Below are 19,356 nucleotides of genomic sequence, written 5' to 3'. Positions count from 1 at the left end.
TCCTAAGTCCAAGTAGCATCACATAAGTAGTAGATAAGAAAGCTTGAATCAAACAGCACCTGAGACAAAACATGCTAAAGTGTCAACCAAAAAGGTTGAGTGAAGTTCATAGGTTTAACAAAAGTAGTTATCGTTGTTTTTAGACCACAAGATTTAGTTGTAAAGTTGATCTCCCGCAGGATCAAAAAGTAGATCTCGCAGATCCAAAAGTAGTACTGATTCGTGATATTTTAGACTAAACGTTTGTTTTGTTGCCCCGATGATAAGTTGGCAGTACCTTATTACCATGTTTAAATCATTATTAAGTAATACAAAGACATCACGGTCAAATGTATCGGGGACGTTACTCCCGATAGGCCTACCCCCAATAATTAAGAATGCCTTATCCTGAAAGCAATTAAAAAATATCACTGTGGGGTCTTAGTAGCATAAGCTAGTCATAGTACAGTTTAGGTTCGTACTTGTGTCTAAGTTGTTTAAAGTATAAAAGCAGCATGTGTCTCACCCCAGTAAGTATAAAAAGTGCTATAGCAATAAGAGTGGGGCTATGAAAGTCACCTTAGTAAGTAGAGAGAGAGTTATTCCTCGGAATAAAGAGTTGAACGAGTGAGCAGGAAAGTCAATCTATTGACATTTAAGAGTAGTTAAGTGTTTTGCCCATGTTTAAGTTTAAGTATGTGTTTAAGTATAGTTTGTTTTACTAAGTTTCTATTCCTAGTAAGTTACTATTTTTATAAAGTTTCCATTTTTAGAAAGTTTCTTATTTTACTAAGTTTCTATGACTAGAGAGTTTCTACTTTTATGAGTGTTTTTCATTTTAGGATACTTGCAGTATTAGATAAGCTTCCAATCACCCCTTTCCCTTCGAATGGCTAATTTAGATCTAGGGGCTTGAGCCATAGGACCCTTTAAATCGGAAATCCAAACCCTCTGCCTAGAATCTCGTAGAAATCATTCGTCAAGAAAGTTCGAAGATCTATACATCTCTAATACATATCCCAAAATGTTTTTGTGCTACAATATAAGTAGTAGGTTATAGGTGCTAGTAATAGTAATAGTGTATACATGTTAAGTACTAGTATAAGTAGTATTAGGGTTTAAGGTTTTAATATGTACTCCCTCCGTCCCTAAATTATTGTCCAGTATTCCATTTTAGGATGTCCCAAATTAATTGTCTACTTCCATAAATAGAAAGGAAAGGAGATATTTCATTGGTGGATATGGAGAGAGAAGATATTTCATTGGTGGAGAAATAAAGTTAGTGGGATTTCCTAAAACTGTGTATTTTTTGTCTGGGGACAATTAATCTGGGACGGAGGGAGTATATGTATATATAATTCGTATATATACATAAAAATATTTTTTTTTTACATGTATATATGTATATATAAATCTAGGAGTGTTTATGTATATACTTATGAATAACAAGTTTATAATATGAATATGAATTAACAAAGATTAAAGTTTATGTAAATAGTTTAGGGTTTATGTTATACCTTTGAAGATTCAAGATAATTAACAAAGAAAAGATGAACACGATGAAGATGGAAGATCAAAGCCTTAAAAATCTTGAAGAACTCCTTGAAGATTCTTGAAGAACGCGAAGAACAAGCTTGAAGATCCGAATACCACAAGAGAGAGAGAGGGAGAGATTGTTTTTGAGAGAGGATTTTGGTGTGATTTGTGAATGAGAAACTAGGAGTCTGTGAGTGTTTATATAATGCAAGTATTAGAGTGTTAGTCAACATAAGGATGTTCTAATTAATGATTTTATTTTGTTTTATAATTTTTAGTCAACAAAAGGTGGTACTAGTTTATAATTAGTCAACATAAGGATGTACAAGTTTATACTTTATTTTTAGTCAATATAAGGATGTAATTGTTTAAGATTCTTTAGTCTCATTATTATTATTATTATTATTATTATTATTATTATTATTATTATTATTATTATTATTATTATTATTATTATTATTATGTTTATTATTATTTTTACATTTACTACATGATAAGTATTATTTTCTTTTTACTAATTCATGACTTGTATTTATTTTTATTTAGTTCCCAATTGTTTTATTATTTATATAAATGTCACTTTTTATTTATTACTTATAGATTAATAGTTATAAATAATATTATTGAAATGCATAAATTTTAATTAGCAGTGAGTGTCGAATAAAAGTTTATCATTTGGTCAACGTTAAATTGATTGTGTATATAACAACCCTTAAATAATTAATACGTATAGTCAGACAGTAAACCCTAGGGTCATTTCAGTAATTTCAGAAGTCAAAAAGTGAGGGTTGTTATAGTACCTCCCCGTTAATAAAAACTTCGTCCCGAAGTTTTAGGTAGACTTCTCGGATGCATCAGTAGTTGAGAAGAGATGGGGATATTTCCGTTTCATATGGTCTTTGCATTCCCAGGTATATTCGGAGCCTCTACGCGAATTCCAACAGACTTTAATGATAGGTATGTTGCTTTTACGCGTTTGTTTGACCTCTCCTTCCATGATTTCTATAGGTTCTTCAACGAAGTGCATTTTATCATTAATGCGAAGATCATTCAAAATGATGATGTTATACAAGTCATTTCAGTAAATTGGATACATGAAATGTGTTATGAATGGTATTGAGCTCATTTAAAACCTTGAGCATTTTATGCCACAATATTAGGGCAGACAAACAGAGAGGAGTTCGTGAAAATCACAGTCATGAAATTTGATAGAGAGCTTCATTGTTTACAACAAGAATATTTTAATAATGAATATAAGTTAAAAAATAAAGTTTTATCACTATTGAATAATATGGATAAAACGATTCGTTTATAGGAAGAGTATAAACGAAGCTATCATAAAAGAGTGAAATGAGAAAATTAAATGTTCGCCTTAACTTTTGATGTAGTCACGATTGATTTCCGGAATTCAAGGAATTAAAGGAAATCTTCGTAATCTATAAGATTTGATTCTCCGGTATTTACGAAATTTTGAGATTTGTTTGATTAAATGCGGTGATTTGCCTCGATTGATGTGTTTGGAATTTTGCTATAAATTAGCTTATTCCGTTTCATTATCTTCACCACTTCTATACTTTCTTTCTCAATTCAAACTTCCAAAAGATTAAGAAAATGCTAAATCCAGTTCTGAACCTGGTTATTATATTGACCATCTATGCAGTCATTCTTCTTTTTCTTTTACCGCCAGAGGAATCTGTTTACTTCTTCTATGCTCTTGGGGTTATAGTGTTTTTAATTATCCTGTGTCTTTATATTGCTATACGCATTGATATACACGGTTTGTAATTTCGGAGTCGTTATCGGGCTTTATATTTTCCCTTATATGTCGGAGCTTTATGTTTTTGTTTCTTCTTCCCGACTTCAAGTCAAGCGAGTAATGGTCCAGAATTCATAGGTATGAAGTTTTGAATGATCATAATATATAAAGTAGAAACGAAAGGTAATAGCACGATTTGATTTGTCATATTACCAGAATATCCGAAAAAGACCGAATCATCAAGAAAAATATTTTCTTGATATGTTTAGAGGTTAAATAGAATGTAAGAGTCGTGTAACATGGCAAATGATGATTATAAAATCTATGAATCATCATCTTCCATTAAAAACTGAGCATGACTTACTGTAATATAATCACGTTGGCCTGACATCATTATATTATATTAACTCATGCTTCAATTCCCAATCACTTCTTCAAAGCATTTATAATTTAAACTCGAATTTTACAGAATATAGAAACTAAAACAGTTTCCTTTATAAAGATATCGCAAAGAGATACTTAATTGCGGACATGAATCGTTATGAAGATATCTTCCGAAATATAGAGGATATTTATGATGATATTTTGGAATTTCTAAGTTCGAAAGTTGATGAAGAAAAATTTTTCGCAAGCTTTTAACATGACTTTGGAGCAAGATATTCTCTAAAGATTTCACCGGATTCAGAATTTCCTGGATTCTTTGAATATAGGGTTTGGCCCTTGTGTTTGTCCTTGGTCTCCTTCATGGTTAGCTCAATCCGTTTTTCAGTTCCAAATTTTCTTTTGGGCTTTTCCAACGTACCATTCTTTATTATCAAACTGTTAGCCCTTAAGAACATCTATAGCATTTGCTGCTTCGTCAGCATTCTCAAGGTTAACGAATCTGAATCATTGATTGACAACCCGAGATGGTTTCAAGAAATTTTATTTTTAGATGATTAAACGCTGATTGTAATCGTCAATGGATCTAATGGTTGACGAATAGGCGTTGTTGATTTCAAAAGTAATGAATGATAATTTTGGTGGTTTGATGTGATAATTCATCATAGAATACGAATGAATATAATTCATGAATGTAGTGATCTTTAGGAAGATAACATCTGCTATAGCTTTACTTGAATTCTGATATGTCAAATTCAGAATATGTAATTTGATTTGAATGAAAATGGTTGTTCTTTGGTGCGCGGATACATATGTGGATGTAAGTAGTATAGTTACTGATTATTGAATCAGAATTTGAAGAATGTACAATGTAACATATTAATGTGAGATATAAATATTTCTCGGGTATTACCTACCCATTAAAATATTTTCACAATTAACAGTTTGTACAAAAGAGAAGATATACGTTCATATATGTATTCTTCAGATATAATATAGATTTAATGAGTTAATATAATATTAAACTCATTTGATTTGCGGTTGAAACGAGAATAAATAATCTCCAAAACCTTAGAGATTTCATAATTGTCGCGAAATATTTCGCTAATGAAGTTATGAATCAATACTTCATCGTTCATTGTTATTGATATACCTCAGTATATGATGTTGGTGCTCGTGGAATTCTTGTGAAATTCATAAGGCACGAATGATGTTTTCTAGAAAGTTTCGAGTACATCGAAAATGAAAGTATACAATCAATCATGTATTTGAGTAATACACTTGGTTTATTATGAAATGGAGTTTATTGTGTTGAAGCAGTGATTAACGATTGTTAAGTCATTAACGAAGGATGTACATCATAGCATATTAATGATATGAATTAATCAAGTAGTACATACTAGTTAAGATTCACACGTAATAGCTTAGTATGAAAAGATTTATTATTGTTCCAATCCATATATATAAAGTATACATATGTAATTCTTCAGGAAGAATGAGTCAATACATCTTAACTCATTATTACTAATATTCCTTGGTATCTATGGGGCGTATGATGTTGATGTTTGAGGTACTGAGTGTGATGTTGAGGCGTGGAATGCGGATGTTTTCGTTGGTGAAGCTGGTGATGTTGGTGGTGATGCCGATGGTACTGGTGGTACTGGTTATGCTGCTGGTGCTGCTGCTGGTGTTCGTAGGTTTCGCACCATATTCTCCAGAGCCACTACTCGAGCGCGAAGCTCGTTGACTTCTTCTATTATTCCGGGATGATTGGCGGTTCGAACAAGTGGATGAATAAGATCTAAAATTTTAGATATTATATATTCGTGACTGGATATCCTGGAAATGAGGGTGAAAATAGTGTTCCGAACGGGTTCGCCAGTAAGTGCTTCAGGTTCTTCACCAAGAGGTGAATTTGGTTGGTGGAAGGGATCATCTTCTTCTTGTCTCCATTGATTAAGTTTACTACGAACCCATCCCCAATTCATCCAAAATAGATGATGGCTGATTGGTTGGTTCATTCCGGTTACGCTACCATTGGAGCTCGAAGAGTTCGAGGAATCCATATTATATGTTTGGAATTAGGGTTTTTGATATGAGATTAGTTTTGAATACTGGATGATATATTCGTCTCCTCGAATACGTGTATATAGCAAAAAGATTTCCGTAATTTATGGAGGGAATTTAGGAAAAGTGTTAGACAAAATCTACTAGGATAGATACGATAAGATATAATAAGATATGATGTGTCTTTACTTTAATAATGGCAGTATGACGTGTCGAGATCATAAAGTGATAAGTATGTAATCTAATAATCTTTTGATTAAAGACTTTCAATTCGTATACTGTGATAACCCAATGACATTTTTCAATTTGCAAACAGATGCATAAAGGCATAAGGCATATAGGTACGTGATATAACAGAGAGTTATATACGTTTGAGTGTGAGTAGTAACAATTATAAGAATTTCAAAATCATGGATAATATTTCATGTAATACATATGTAATACACATAACCATGATAGATGACTTATGAATGTCAAGAATTTCTGAAATCATTGTGTCGCATTTAGATGCGGTGGTGTAATTGGATAGTACTCAGGAAAGTGAGCAGAGTTCTTAGATTAGCTCGGCATTCTAAGATAAGTAAAGTTTTTAAAGTATAGTGTAGCATTTAACAGTTAAAGGCAACAATTAAAGGCACTATGGTCAAGGAAAGTTGTAGTCCTACATTAGGAAAGAGACTTTGATTAGAATCTTTAAGTCAAGTTTGGTAAAGCATGATTGTTAAGATTATAAGGCAATTCTAAATGCTTTAAGTCTAAGGCAGGAAAGGTTATAGTTTCCTAGATTGCTAAGGCACCCTAGCTAGCAAGTAAGGCACACATAAAAATGCAATCCTGGTTCTCTATAACAGCCTGGTTATGCTCTGATACCAATCTGTAACGTCCTCCCAATAGGGTCTGGAAGAAACGTTACTAATATCAAATAAACCAACATATTATAATACGAGAACAATACTAAATGAGAAAATTTAACTTTATTGAGTACGCAGCGGAAAATGAAATGTCGTTACAATAATGGAAATAACGATAAAGTAATTGTTCATATGCAGAAGTAATAAATGCGATATCTCTTGATCCTAAGTCCAAGTAGCATCACATAAGTAGTAGATAAGAAAGCTAGAATCAAACAGCACCTGAGACAAAACATGCTAAAGTGTTAACCAAAAAGGTTGAGTGAAGTTCATAGGTTTAACAAAAGTAGTTATCGTTGTTTTTAGACCACAAGATTTAGTTGTAAAGTTGATCTCCCGCAGGATCAAAAAGTAGATCTCGCAGATCCAAAAGTAGTACTGATTCGTGATATTTTAGACTAAACGTTTGTTTTGTTGCCCCGATGATAAGTTGGCAGTACCTTATCACCATGTTTAAATCATTATTAAGTAATACAAAGACATCACGGTCAAATGTATCGGGGACGTTACTCCCGATAGGCCTACCCCCAATAATTAAGAATGCCTTATCCTGAAAGCAATTAAAAAATATCACTGTGGGGTCTTAGTAGCATAAGCTAGTCATAGTACAGTTTAGGTTCGTACTTGTGTCTAAGTTGTTTAAAGTATAAAAGCAGCATGTGTCTCACCCCAGTAAGTATAAAAAGTGCTATAGCAATAAGAGTGGGGCTATAAAAGTCACCTTAGTAAGTAGAGAGAGAGTTATTCCTCGGAATAAAGAGTTGAACGAGTGAGCAGGAAAGTCAACCTATTGACATTTAAGAGTAGTTAAGTGTTTTGCCCATGTTTAAGTTTAAGTATGTGTTTAAGTATAGTTTGTTTTACTAAGTTTCTATTCCTAGTAAGTTACTATTTTTATAAAGTTTCCATTTTTAGAAAGTTTCTTATTTTACTAAGTTTCTATGACTAGAGAGTTTCTACTTTTATGAGTGTTTTTCATTTTAGGATACTTGCCGTATTAGATAAGCTTCCAATCACCCCTTTCTCTTCGAATGGCTAATTTAGATCTAGGGGCTTGAGCCATAGGACCCTTTAAATCGGAAATCCAAACCCTCTGCCTAGAATCTCGTAGAAACCATTCGTCAAGAAAGTTCGAAGATCTATACATCTCTAATACATATCCCAAAATGTTTTTGTGCTACAATATAAGTAGTAGGTTATAGGTGCTAGTAATAGTAATAGTGTATACATGTTAAGTACTAGTATAAGTAGTATTAGGGTTTAAGGTTTTAATATGTATATGTATATATAATTCGAATATATACATAAAAATATTTTTTTTTTACATGTATATATGTATATATAAATCTAGGAGTGTTTATGTATATACTTATGAATAACAAGTTTATAATATGAATATGAATTAACAAAGATTAAAGTTTATGTAAATAGTTTAGGGTTTATGTTATACCTTTGAAGATTCAAGATAATTAACAAAGAAAAGATGAACACGATGAAGATGGAAGATCAAAGCCTTAAAAATCTTGAAGAACTCCTTGAAGATTCTTGAAGAACACGAAGAACAAGCTTGAAGATCCGAATACCACAAGAGAGAGAGAGAGGGAGAGATTGTTTTTGAGAGAGGATTTTGGTGTGATTTGTGAATGAGAAACTAGGAGTCTAGGAGTGTTTATATAGTGCAAGTATTAGAGTGTTAGTCAACATAAGGATATTCTAATTAATGATTTTATTTTGTTTTATAATTTTTAGTCAACAAAAGGTGGTACTAGTTTATAATTAGTCAACATAAGGATGTACAAGTTTATACTTTATTTTTAGTCAACATAAGGATGTAATTGTTTAAGATTCTTTAGTCTCATTATTATTATTATTATTATTATTATTATTATTATTATTATTATTATTATTATTATTATTATTATTATTATTATTATTATTATTATTATTATTATGTTTATTATTATTTTTACATTTACTACATGATAAGTATTATTTTCTTTTTACTAATTCATGACTTGTATTTATTTTTATTTAGTTCCCAATTGTTTTATTATTTATATAAATGTCACTTTTTATTTATTACTTATAGATTAATAGTTATAAATAATATTATTGAAATGCATAAATTTTAATTAGCAGTGAGTGTCGAATAAAAGTTTATCATTTGGTCAACGTTAAATTGATTGTGTATATAACAACCCTTAAATAATTAATACGTATAGTCAGACAGTAAACCCTAGGGTCATTTCAGTAATTTCAGAAGTCAAAAAGTGAGGGTTGTTATAGAACTGAACGGTATTGGGTTGGGTTGGTTCATCTTTCTTTAATATTTATTTCGTTTTACCTTTATTTAGTATTAAAAAAATTTATGTTTATGTTGCACATTTACATTATACGTTTTATATTTATGTTAGCGTTTACTTTTACATTTACTTATTGAGTTTTGTCTTATACGTTTTATGCTTAGACCATTTGTAGTGGGGCTAACCCACGCCCATGGGATCCTACGTGGAAGAAAAGTCACGACCTAAAATGGCATAGTGGGGCGTTGAATTTGGAACAAATGGGGGCGGCACTTGCTATCCAACATGAGAAGCAACGGGAGTGGAATGAATTATATTAATTTTATATTATTTATAAAATGTTACGAAGAATTTTAAAACATTTTATACTCTTTTACCAATTATATTTTAACACATCATCACAACACTCCACACCCACACCAAAAATCTACACCACCAATACTCCACACCAAAAATCCACACATCATAATCATAAAAAAAGTAAATCAACTCATACCACCAACGCCCCTCCCGCTACAAATAATCTTACAAGTCACAAGTCATAAAGATGTTTTAAGTCAAGAGATATTAAAGTTACAAATTGTAAAAGCATATAATTTTACTTCCTAGGGTTAAATTTGTCATTTACAGTTATTTAATCAATTCATTCAACACAGAAAGTAAACAACAATTTTCATCATTCATTACACACATTGTCATCTATAACTTAATGAAAAAAAACGTAAACCGTAAACGTAAACATACTATGGTGGGCAACCACAGTACTCGTCGCATGTGGAGAAGCAATGAAAATGAGAAACGGATCATGAGGTACAACTGGCAATGGGAAAGCAAAAAAAAAAAAAAAAAAAAAAAAAAAACAAAGGCATCTTCTGCAAGCCTCTGAAGAAATCATCATCATCCCAACCTAATCACAACGACCCACAAAGTACAAAGTCCTTATCACTTGTGAGCCGACATCAGAGAAGGAAATGACGGACAAAAAACCGACTAAAACACCGGAGAAGAGGAAAAAGGAAACGACAAGAGAGAAAGGAAACATATAGATAGACGAGAAACAACCAACCACAGACAAGGCGCCCACCACCGGCTGAGTGGTAAAGCCACCACAACTAACGACAGACAAGGGCATTAACAGAACCTCCACCCTCGCCATAGTCAGAAAGCGGCAACCAAAAACATGGTGGTGAAACCGCCTTGCCGCCTACTAAAACGAAGGTAGAAAAACCACCTCCACCCCACCGAAGTTAACAAGATTATTTGTTTTCTTTATTTTTTTTATTAGTTTCAGTTCTTATGATAGGTCACTTAATTCACTTTTGCTCTCCGTGTTTATAAAGGTTCAGTCTCTTGATTTGAATTTATATTTCCTTCTTGATCAAATCGTCTACATAAAAGACTAAAGAAAAATACTACTTTATTTTTATTATATCTAACTTAAAAGAGATCGAGGTGGAAAAAAGAAGGTTTTTGTGAAACAAGTGACAGCAAATTTTGTGAATGTAAATTACTCATTAAATAAACACATTTGACACATTTCTTTTTATTTCAACGACTATAGATAATAGATAATAGATAAATAGATATAGATAACTTTAGGTAATAAAAGGTCAAAAGTGTGAAATCTACACATTGACCAATGGTCAAAGGTTAACTTTGTAAATTTATCCATAATCCTTCCCAAAGGTTGCCTTTGAGGGCAGGTTAACATCTTCATACATACATACATACATACATACCATAAACAATACAAATCCCAAAATCGAATACAACTTGTTATCTTTATTTAGCCCTAAAAATAAAGAAATATATCCGCCGATTATGATTCTATAAACTTGAAATTCAATCGATCATGTCTTTGCCGGCTAATCGAACCAGGTATTTATATATATTTTCATCTTGCGTTTTTTAATTTCAATTTATTTATTTCCCTATCAAATTGATGAATTGCACCGTTTCTGCTGATTCCGATGTAGCTTCTTTTATGATATAATTATGTGTTTGAATAGGTTAATCTTTTGTTGATTAAGTTGTATATGTATATATTATGTTTTCATGATGAACAATAATTAGGAATTTGATCTTTGTGTTATTTTGTAGTTTGATTTGATGCATATAGTTTGATTTGATGCATATAAACCCTATGTGTATAATTATATCATTGATGGATAGGTAAACAAGAAATGTATATTAAAAATTTATTTATTGAACTTATGATGTTGTATAGGGTGCTCTGCAAGTTTTTTGCTCATGGAGCATGTTTGAAAGGGGAGCATTGTGAGTTTTCGCATGACTGGAAGGACCCGGCTAATAATGTACGGTTCCTTCTACTTTTTTTATTGTGTAACCGAATGTATTGTTGTTAGTAAGTAGTGATTGTGGTTCCGATTCGTATTGTGACTCTTTTATTTCTTTTAATCAAGTTTGGATGTTAAAATAAAAGTAAGTAGTGATTGCGGTTGGTGGTTTTTGGCATAACAGGTGTGTACGTTTTATCAAAAAGGAGCTTGTGCGTATGGTAGTCGTTGCAGATACGATCATGTGAAACCTCCTCAACGGCAAACTTCTGGATCTTCGTCTGCGTATCCTTACCAATTTGCTGTTTCAGAATCTGTATCTGCTACTTCAGTGCCAGGTGTTATTGGGGATCTTTCTGCACCATATGTATCTACTGCTGATTCTGCATGGGGTGAAGGTTCTGGGGAGAGTGGTTTGTTAGATGATGTCATTGGGCCCGCAAGGAGTACAAATCCAGCTGATATTGTTATGTGTTCATTTGCTGCTGCTGGTAATTGTCCTCGGGGCGAAAATTGCCCACATGTTCATGGCGATTTATGCCCAACATGCAGAAAAGAATGCTTGCATCCTTTTAGACCGGATGAAAGGGAAGAACATAAAAAAAGTTGTGAGAAGAAGCACAAGCATCTTGAAGCATTAAAACATAGTCAAGAAATTGAATGCAGTGTTTGTCTTGAACGTGTACTTTCGAAGCCCACAGCAGCTGAAAGGAAATTTGGGTTATTATCAGAATGTGATCATCCGTTTTGTATATCGTGTATCAGGAATTGGCGAAGTAGTTCACCAACGTCAGGAATGGATGTGAATTCTGCTTTGAGGTCTTGTCCTATATGTAGGAAGCTTTCGTACTTTGTTGTTCCTAGTGTGATTTGGTATGCATCGAAGGAGGAAAAGCAGGAAATTGTTGATAGCTATAAGTCAAGACTCAGGTATACTCTTTTAGCCATCGTTTTGAATGTATTCTGAATTATCTTGCTTTATTCAGAAGTTGTTTAGGGGCAATTTTTGATCCATAGAATGAATTAAGCATCAAGGGAGTGACTTGGCGGGATCCTGATAAGATAAAACAAACCTATATGAATATGATTATACATAACTAGGATGATGAAACTTAAAGATAAGAAACACGAAAGCATGTGATTGAGAGTATAGGGTAATATCAAGGGTAGGTATTTAGTTGTTGTCCATTTGCTTTAGTTCAAATCAAGGACACATGATGTACATGGTGTGTGCTTTTCACAGTTGGTGTTATGTTGATTAGATAGGAGGGCTTACCAGAGCTGTATATGCAAATCTGAAAATAGGAGCACTTCAATCTTAAAACGTTTCATATTAAGGAAAAATATAAATATGGTATAAATCACAACATCACCAATGTCATTTAGAAGGTGAATGGTGCATTACTCGTGGAATAATTTTAAGATATACGTAAATACCAAAATCAAAACCCGATAGACAACGCCAACATGTAACGATGGTTTATGCATGAGAGTGCATGTATATATGCAAGAGTGGTTTGGGAAATAGTGATATCAATTAAGCAATCATTAGGAGAGTGACCAATGCAATGAGTTTGTGCGATAAGATCATGTTGAAAATTAACTAGAATGCTGATCTTCATAGTAACACAATCATCATTCTTTAGTCTTAAACCATATAGATTGTTAGAAACCATATTATTAATAGATTAGATAGATATAATATTTGATTGACTCGTGTACTTCACATAGGGTAGCCATCTATAGAAGATAAGTACATGCATGATCAAAGATGACTATAATTGAAAAATCAGTTGCTATGCACAAGAATTTATATTTCAAGTTGTTCATGAACATTGCTAGAGCTCACTGACTCTCACAGAAATGTAAGGTGATCAACAATGAAATTTAGTGAATTTAAAGGTTCAGCAAAACGAATAAAACAATTGGTTTGCTAGAAGTTATGATGAAAGGCAGTTACTTTAGTTTTTTTTTTTTAAAAAAAAAACACCAGCTAGCCATTGAAGGTGGATGCGAGGCCCTTGGTTGGAAGTTTGTAAGAATAAGAACCTTAAACTTATTACGCTCACTTGCAGGATTTACTCTATATATTTTATGAGTTTTATGATGCATGGTTGTAGTAAATCCTCACATTTAGGTTTATTGTGATTTTTTATACTTTTGTACCAATAATGTTATTCACGTGTCCTCGTGGAATAATTGAATAAACCTCACTGTAACCTTGTTATAACTTATAAACATGTCACTTCACCAATGTGAGTTATAATTTATTTTTCATTATCTCTTAATAATGCCTTCTTTTTTGCAGGTCTATTGATTGTAGACACTTTGACTTTGGGAATGGGGTGTGCCCATTTGGAACCAGTTGTTTTTATAAGGTAGTTGAAAGCATAAGCTTTCGATTCTTTTTTTTTTTGTTATTATTATATTCTGCAATATGAGGCTCTGGTGACTGTATACGGATATATTGGGGCGGATCCGGTGAATAATAAATTTAACTGTATAATCCATCAATAACATTACCCGATAAGTGCTTTGATGAGAGTATTGGAGGATGAGGCTTACCAAAAGAGCGTTTAATGCTCTTGAGTCATACAGTTTAGTTTATGAACTGGTGTTCGATATCATATGTGATGTCTTATTGTTAGCCCAGGATTAAAATGATATCTATCCTTGTCAACTGTAGAAATGTGCCTTTTTAGAAGTCATGAATATATAGAGATTATTGAAAAGCTATGAGTCATGACTCATGAGCCTTTTGACATCCTCAATATTTTTGATTCGTACTTAATAGGTTGTTAAGAAGATTTGGCTTGTAATGGTTGCATTTAAACAACTTTTACACGAATCTTCAATTGGATGAAATTTAGCTGAGTCGTCTCAGTTTTTTGGCAGTTGCATGACCGACCACTCTTATCTTTCCCTGATATTTGGCCTTGTGAAAATTAGAACTTCTTTTAATATCTCATAAAGGCTAAGATGTGTGCTGACTGATGAGTAGAGATACATTTATTGAAGCCTTTTTGTTTGCATTCACATATCTGAATTTCTTGTCCAAAGGCGTGTGTAACAAACTTTAGAAGTCTATAAAAGGTTGGGAAGTAAAATTTTAAAAAATTTCTTCCTTAAAAAATGTGAAAGAGGGTAGTAAGGGATGTTTTTATAGGTCTTCATTGTAATTCCCCTTCCTTAAATTTACACTACGTACAAGTCTTGTTATTTTCTAGAAAACATAAACTAGGTTATAAGCATCTGTTTATTTAAATCTGTTTGCAGCATGCGTATCGTGATGGACGTCTAGAAGAAGTAGTTTTGCGTCATCTTGGGGCTGAAGATGGACAGACTGTGATTGCTAAGGATATTAGGTTTTACATAATCGTTTTTGATTATTTAATCTAAATTCAGAAGCATGAAACTTTTTTCTCTTTGCTTTACCCTCACAAATTGAAAATATGTATACAGGCTGTCTGATTTTCTCATCCGCATGCGCATAAGGTGAATAATTCCATTTTTATTTTCAGGTTAGTTTCTGTTTAGTTTCAGTGCTCATACATTATGTATTTTACGTTGTTGAAATGGATCATTTTTAGTACTGATTTGAATGGATGTGGTTGAATTAGGTTGACCCACAAATACGTTTGTCAGTTTTTTGCTGATAGTTTAAATTTAATTCCGAGTACAAAAACATGAACACCTAGTTATCTGAATAAAAACGATTTAGAAGGTTGTATACCTCCAAATAGATATTCGATCACCTTCAAACGGTTTGACCTCCTGTTTTAGCCAACTTTTTTATTTGTCTCGTTTGAAATGGAGATGCAACTTGACGGAACTTGGTCTTATGTAAATGGGTTGAAGTTACCACCTCTTTTTCTATGTTGGTTGCATCTAATTTGTGCATCTATTAGTGTCTGATTTATAATATATATATGTGGGCAACGTGCAGAATATTTGGTGTAGCTAGGCATGCCCCATCATAAAAACACATACTTCTTTTGATGTCAGTGTGGCTCTACAGATATACTCAAGGTAGGTATCTAATGTTATTTGCGTTAATTTTTTTTTATTTGAATTACTCGTGTGCTTATTCTAATAACCGGATTTTGGCTTTTTTTTCTTCCTTTTGATTATATTAGATGTGCGATTGCTTACGTCTGTAGTGCTGTGTATGTGGCATGCTTAAAAAAAAAATGGTATCTAAGAATAACTTGCACCTGATATTTTTTGAGGATAAAGGGAAGTGTATTGTCAGTATTGAGTTGAAACAATCTCAGTTGAAACAATCTCAGTGATAAATGATATGTTATAAAAAATATGTATGGAAAACATAAAATGAAGGGGAACCTTACAGGGTTTAAAGTTATAGCCCTTGTGTTCCTGGGCACTGCCCATTTTGTATGTTTTGGGGATTGTACATGGTTTTGGTTGTGATCTATTTTTAACTTTTTTTTCAAGTTATGTCAATAATATTGTCATTGGGAATCTTTCGGGTAACTGTGTGTATACATATGATATACATGATCATCAGTTTTGTAATATCCTTAAAGCCTTCTATATTCAGATTTCTCTTTGGTGAGTGCTAAAATCTGGAATTCCTTTTTTGAATTACTTTGCGCAAGTGATAGGCATCGGAAGATGACATACTGGTTTGATGTTACTATATATATCCTCAAAAGAGGTTAGGTTGAAACCTCGTGGAAAGGGTTGGAAATCGTCACAACATTATTCGTTTTGTACATCTTAGTTAAAAGGTTGTGTAACCTAAATAGGAAAACGGTTTACAAATATAAAACCATCAAAAGGTGACCTAGTGATTCGCCCAGCTTCACTGGAGAGACCTTGATCTGAGAAGTGCTAATTCATTCCGGATGCCCGGAACACGAATAACTGGCATTAGAACATCTTGAAGTGACCATGAAAAGGGTGGAAATAGTCATACATACATGTTTGATTTAAAACAAACTCACGCCTATTATACGAATATTTACAATAATTCACGAAATGTCCACAATAGGACTTGAACCCTCAAACTCTTGATTGAAAGGGCAATCACGATAGCGCCAGACCAATCTAACATGCTAGGTTCCATACATCTAACGGTGTGTTTGATTACCGCTTAATTGAATGGTTTAACATTGAACATTCAATGTGTTTTTTTTCCGGACCCCTGAATGTCATATATTTAGTGCTAAACTATTCGAAATGAAATATTTTCTTAACCATTAAGCGATTTAAAATATATGTAATACGTAGTATCATCTTTAACTTATATCAAGAACACTTATCAAACAACTATAATATGTTTCTCATTAATGTAAAAGGTTACTAAGATAAATTTATATAGTTCACATTTTTAATTCAAAATGATTATCAAACGTGCATGTTATTGCTATTCAGAATCAAGTTTAATCAAAAACATTAAATTATTCAAATTATCAATGCACCCAAGTATAAATATCATCCGATCTCACTACATAATCTCGAGAGAAAAAAACTGCTTCCATTTAGTTAGTTCAAGTGAAAATGAATTCACTACACCCTACTTACTATAATGATGCAGAAATATTAGAATCATATATTCTAATCTTCAAATTTCTATAACTTTCATATGTAAAATAAAGTTTAGGTATTAAATAAAAAGTTACATTTAAAGACAAACAATTAACATAACACTTTATACAAATATACACATAATATCCCTCACAAGTCTTGAACCATGACTTCAAAATCAGACACACACTTCAATACCGCTAGACTACTGATCCTTTGGTAAATTACATCTATATACTAGAAAATGCTACTAAATATTTTATTTTTTTTAAACTATTCACAAATTTTGTTTGACCCAAATTAATTAGTCCTGCCCTCACGAAATATTTCTCCCTTTTAAAATAAGTTTAAATGTTTAACATGTCAATTTTTTTTTTTTTTTTTTTTTTTTTAATGGCCAACAAAACTTTTATTAAACTAAGAACAAAATTACAACTTGTGGTTCAAGTACAACGAGAAACCAAAATATAAAACTCGAAAAGACTTAATGCATTACAAATACGCACTCGAAAAGAAATATCGGACTATATCTATACAAGAAGGGATGGTTGAAGATATAATTGCAGGAAAAAGTCATCTTCTCTCTTTTACTACAAGTAGCGGGGACAACTTGTACCCGACAAGCTGGGATATAGTCTAGACACAGTGCTGAAAAATGTCAGCGACAAAGTATCCAAATGTAACATCCCGTTTTTCCCATGCGTGAATTAAGGTATATATTTTATCGTTGTACGCTTATAACTCGTTCGTTTATGTGATGAAATAAATAAAGTGTTAGTTGAAGTGTAAATGTGTGTGTGTGTGTGTGTATATATATATATATATATATATATATATATATATATATATATATATATATATATATATATATATATATATATATATATATATATATATATATATATAAGACCTTGATTAGTGAAGGGCTTAAAAGTTAGGTAGGAGAACTGCTATGTCACTACAGGTCAAAACTCTCGGATCTCTTTCCCTGAAGCCTCCAGTTTTCCATGCTCATATGAGGTCGGAAAGTTTATTGGCAACCACTACATCTGTGGATCCCACAAAATCAGGAAAGGCAGAAATGAGTTCATGCCACTCCCCTCTCGTCATAAGGCGTGGAATTAGACCAAGGGGAATCTCAGGAGAACTGCTATGTCACTACAGGGTATACCTGCCCTTTACTTCCAACACGACGACTTCTTCCAGTTCCCTGCCGAAGGCTCTTAAAACCGACAGAATGACCCGGTAACGTTGCGTAGAACACATTATGATGGATGTTGAAGGGGGCTGGTTGCGAGAAGGAGAATCAATATGGGAGAAGCTGGCAGCCAATCCTGTGTTCCATGCCCGCCCGATGCTTTGTTGATGTCAGAGTTGATATCAAGATGAAAGGGAAAGACCTTCCACTGGCAGGCGATCGTGTTTTTCCAGTCAATTGATCTATCCTAGGTTGAGGAATCCGGGAAGAAAAGTTTAAGCCACGGAGAACTCTCTCTTACTCAACCTACTATCAGGCGAGAAATGCGAGTCTGTTTTGTCCACTTTCTCAATAAAGAAGAAATGACAAGGTAAATTGAATATCGACTCATTCCCGGTCGCTTTCAGTTAGTGTTCATTTCTGCCGTTCCTAGGGACCACCCACTCCCGTTCCAGATACCGGGGATGCAAGCGCCTATTAGCTAAGCCAGTCTGTCTGCAATTGAGTTGTCGTTTCTTCGTGGTCGTAGCAATCACTTCAGGGATAATCAATCAGGCTCGAACTTACGAGATTTTGAGTTCCCTTGAAAAACAGACTGTAGGAATTTCTCTCTCGAACCCGCAAACCGGGGATTGAACCCGCGCGTGGTGGATTCACAATCCACTGCCTTGATCTACTTGGCTACTTGTTAACTCTGGGTCCCATCCGTCCTGCCAAGAACTCGAACCGCCAACTCCGGGGAAGCTTATGCGGAAATGAAAGGGTAGGGTGAGGGAAAAGATTCCCCTGCGGAGAGCCGGATGAGGGGAGACCCTCACGTCCGGTTCGGACATTAGGAATGCCACAGCCAGAGAGAAAGAAGACTAATTGGAGTTGATGCTTTCCTGCGTGAGACAAAGGAAGCAAAGGGTGAGTCCCATGCGTCAGTTTGTGGATCGCGGTCTCACACACTAATCCCTACAGTAGCAACAGAGTTGTTCACCAAATGGGCAGAAAGCCGATGGTTTCCACGAGCACCATGTTGATAGGAATCGGCAAAGACCTTCTTGTACAAGCTTTGAATGGAAGCCCCGGTAAACGGCGGCAGTAACTCTAACTGTCCTTAGAGATGACCCTTTGTGAGCTAACCCGGTGTGCTCAGGTGCGACGGTCAGCTCAGTCAGAGCGGAAGCGGTCAGGCAAGGTCTTAACATCAGTAGAATGCTACCTCCAATTCCCCCTGTAGATTCGTTCCCATGGTTCGATCCTTCCCAGTAAAACGCGGCGCCAAAATACGAAGTTCTCTTTTCGTTCTCTTCTTTCTTTTTTATTTTGACTTGGTTGGCAGGGAGAATAGCTTGAGAGTGAGATCAGAGTAGACTAACCTGTCCGGAAGCAA

At 33.6% G+C, this 19,356-nt stretch overlaps 1 protein-coding gene across 2 annotated transcripts; it reads left to right on the top strand.

Moving 5' to 3' along the window:
* Positions 1–10,673: 10,673 nt before the first annotated feature.
* LOC139843795 (putative RING-type E3 ubiquitin transferase C3H69) lies at positions 10,674–15,712 on the top strand. 2 transcript variants are annotated; one of them, XM_071833944.1, is made up of 8 exons: positions 10,674–10,811; positions 11,161–11,248; positions 11,415–12,160; positions 13,539–13,608; positions 14,507–14,595; positions 14,693–14,751; positions 15,177–15,259; positions 15,367–15,712. In XM_071833944.1, exons 1-6 carry the CDS (start codon positions 10,786–10,788, stop codon positions 14,727–14,729), a joined length of 1,056 nt encoding a protein of 351 aa, XP_071690045.1. In that variant the 5' UTR covers positions 10,674–10,785; the 3' UTR covers positions 14,730–14,751; positions 15,177–15,259; positions 15,367–15,712. The 2 variants fall into 2 exon arrangements, with proteins under 2 accessions (XP_071690045.1, XP_071690046.1); XM_071833945.1 differs by lacking the exon at positions 10,674–10,811 and having other exon boundaries at positions 11,150–11,248.
* Positions 15,713–19,356: the final 3,644 nt, after the last annotated feature.

The sequence above is a fragment of the Rutidosis leptorrhynchoides genome, chromosome 4 (assembly GCF_046630445.1).
Source record: "Rutidosis leptorrhynchoides isolate AG116_Rl617_1_P2 chromosome 4, CSIRO_AGI_Rlap_v1, whole genome shotgun sequence".
Taxonomy (NCBI): domain Eukaryota; kingdom Viridiplantae; phylum Streptophyta; class Magnoliopsida; order Asterales; family Asteraceae; genus Rutidosis; species Rutidosis leptorrhynchoides.
This window is presented reverse-complemented; position numbering and strand designations above follow the sequence as displayed.

Coding starts and splice junctions, on each gene's coding strand:
- LOC139843795 (XM_071833944.1), top strand. CDS start 10,786: ATGTCTTTGCCGGCTAATCGAACCAG. Junction 12,161..13,538: donor AGCTATAAGTCAAGACTCAG/GTATACTCTTTT, acceptor TCTTTTTTGCAG/GTCTATTGATTGTAGACACT. Junction 14,596..14,692: donor GTGATTGCTAAGGATATTAG/GTTTTACATAAT, acceptor ATATGTATACAG/GCTGTCTGATTTTCTCATCC.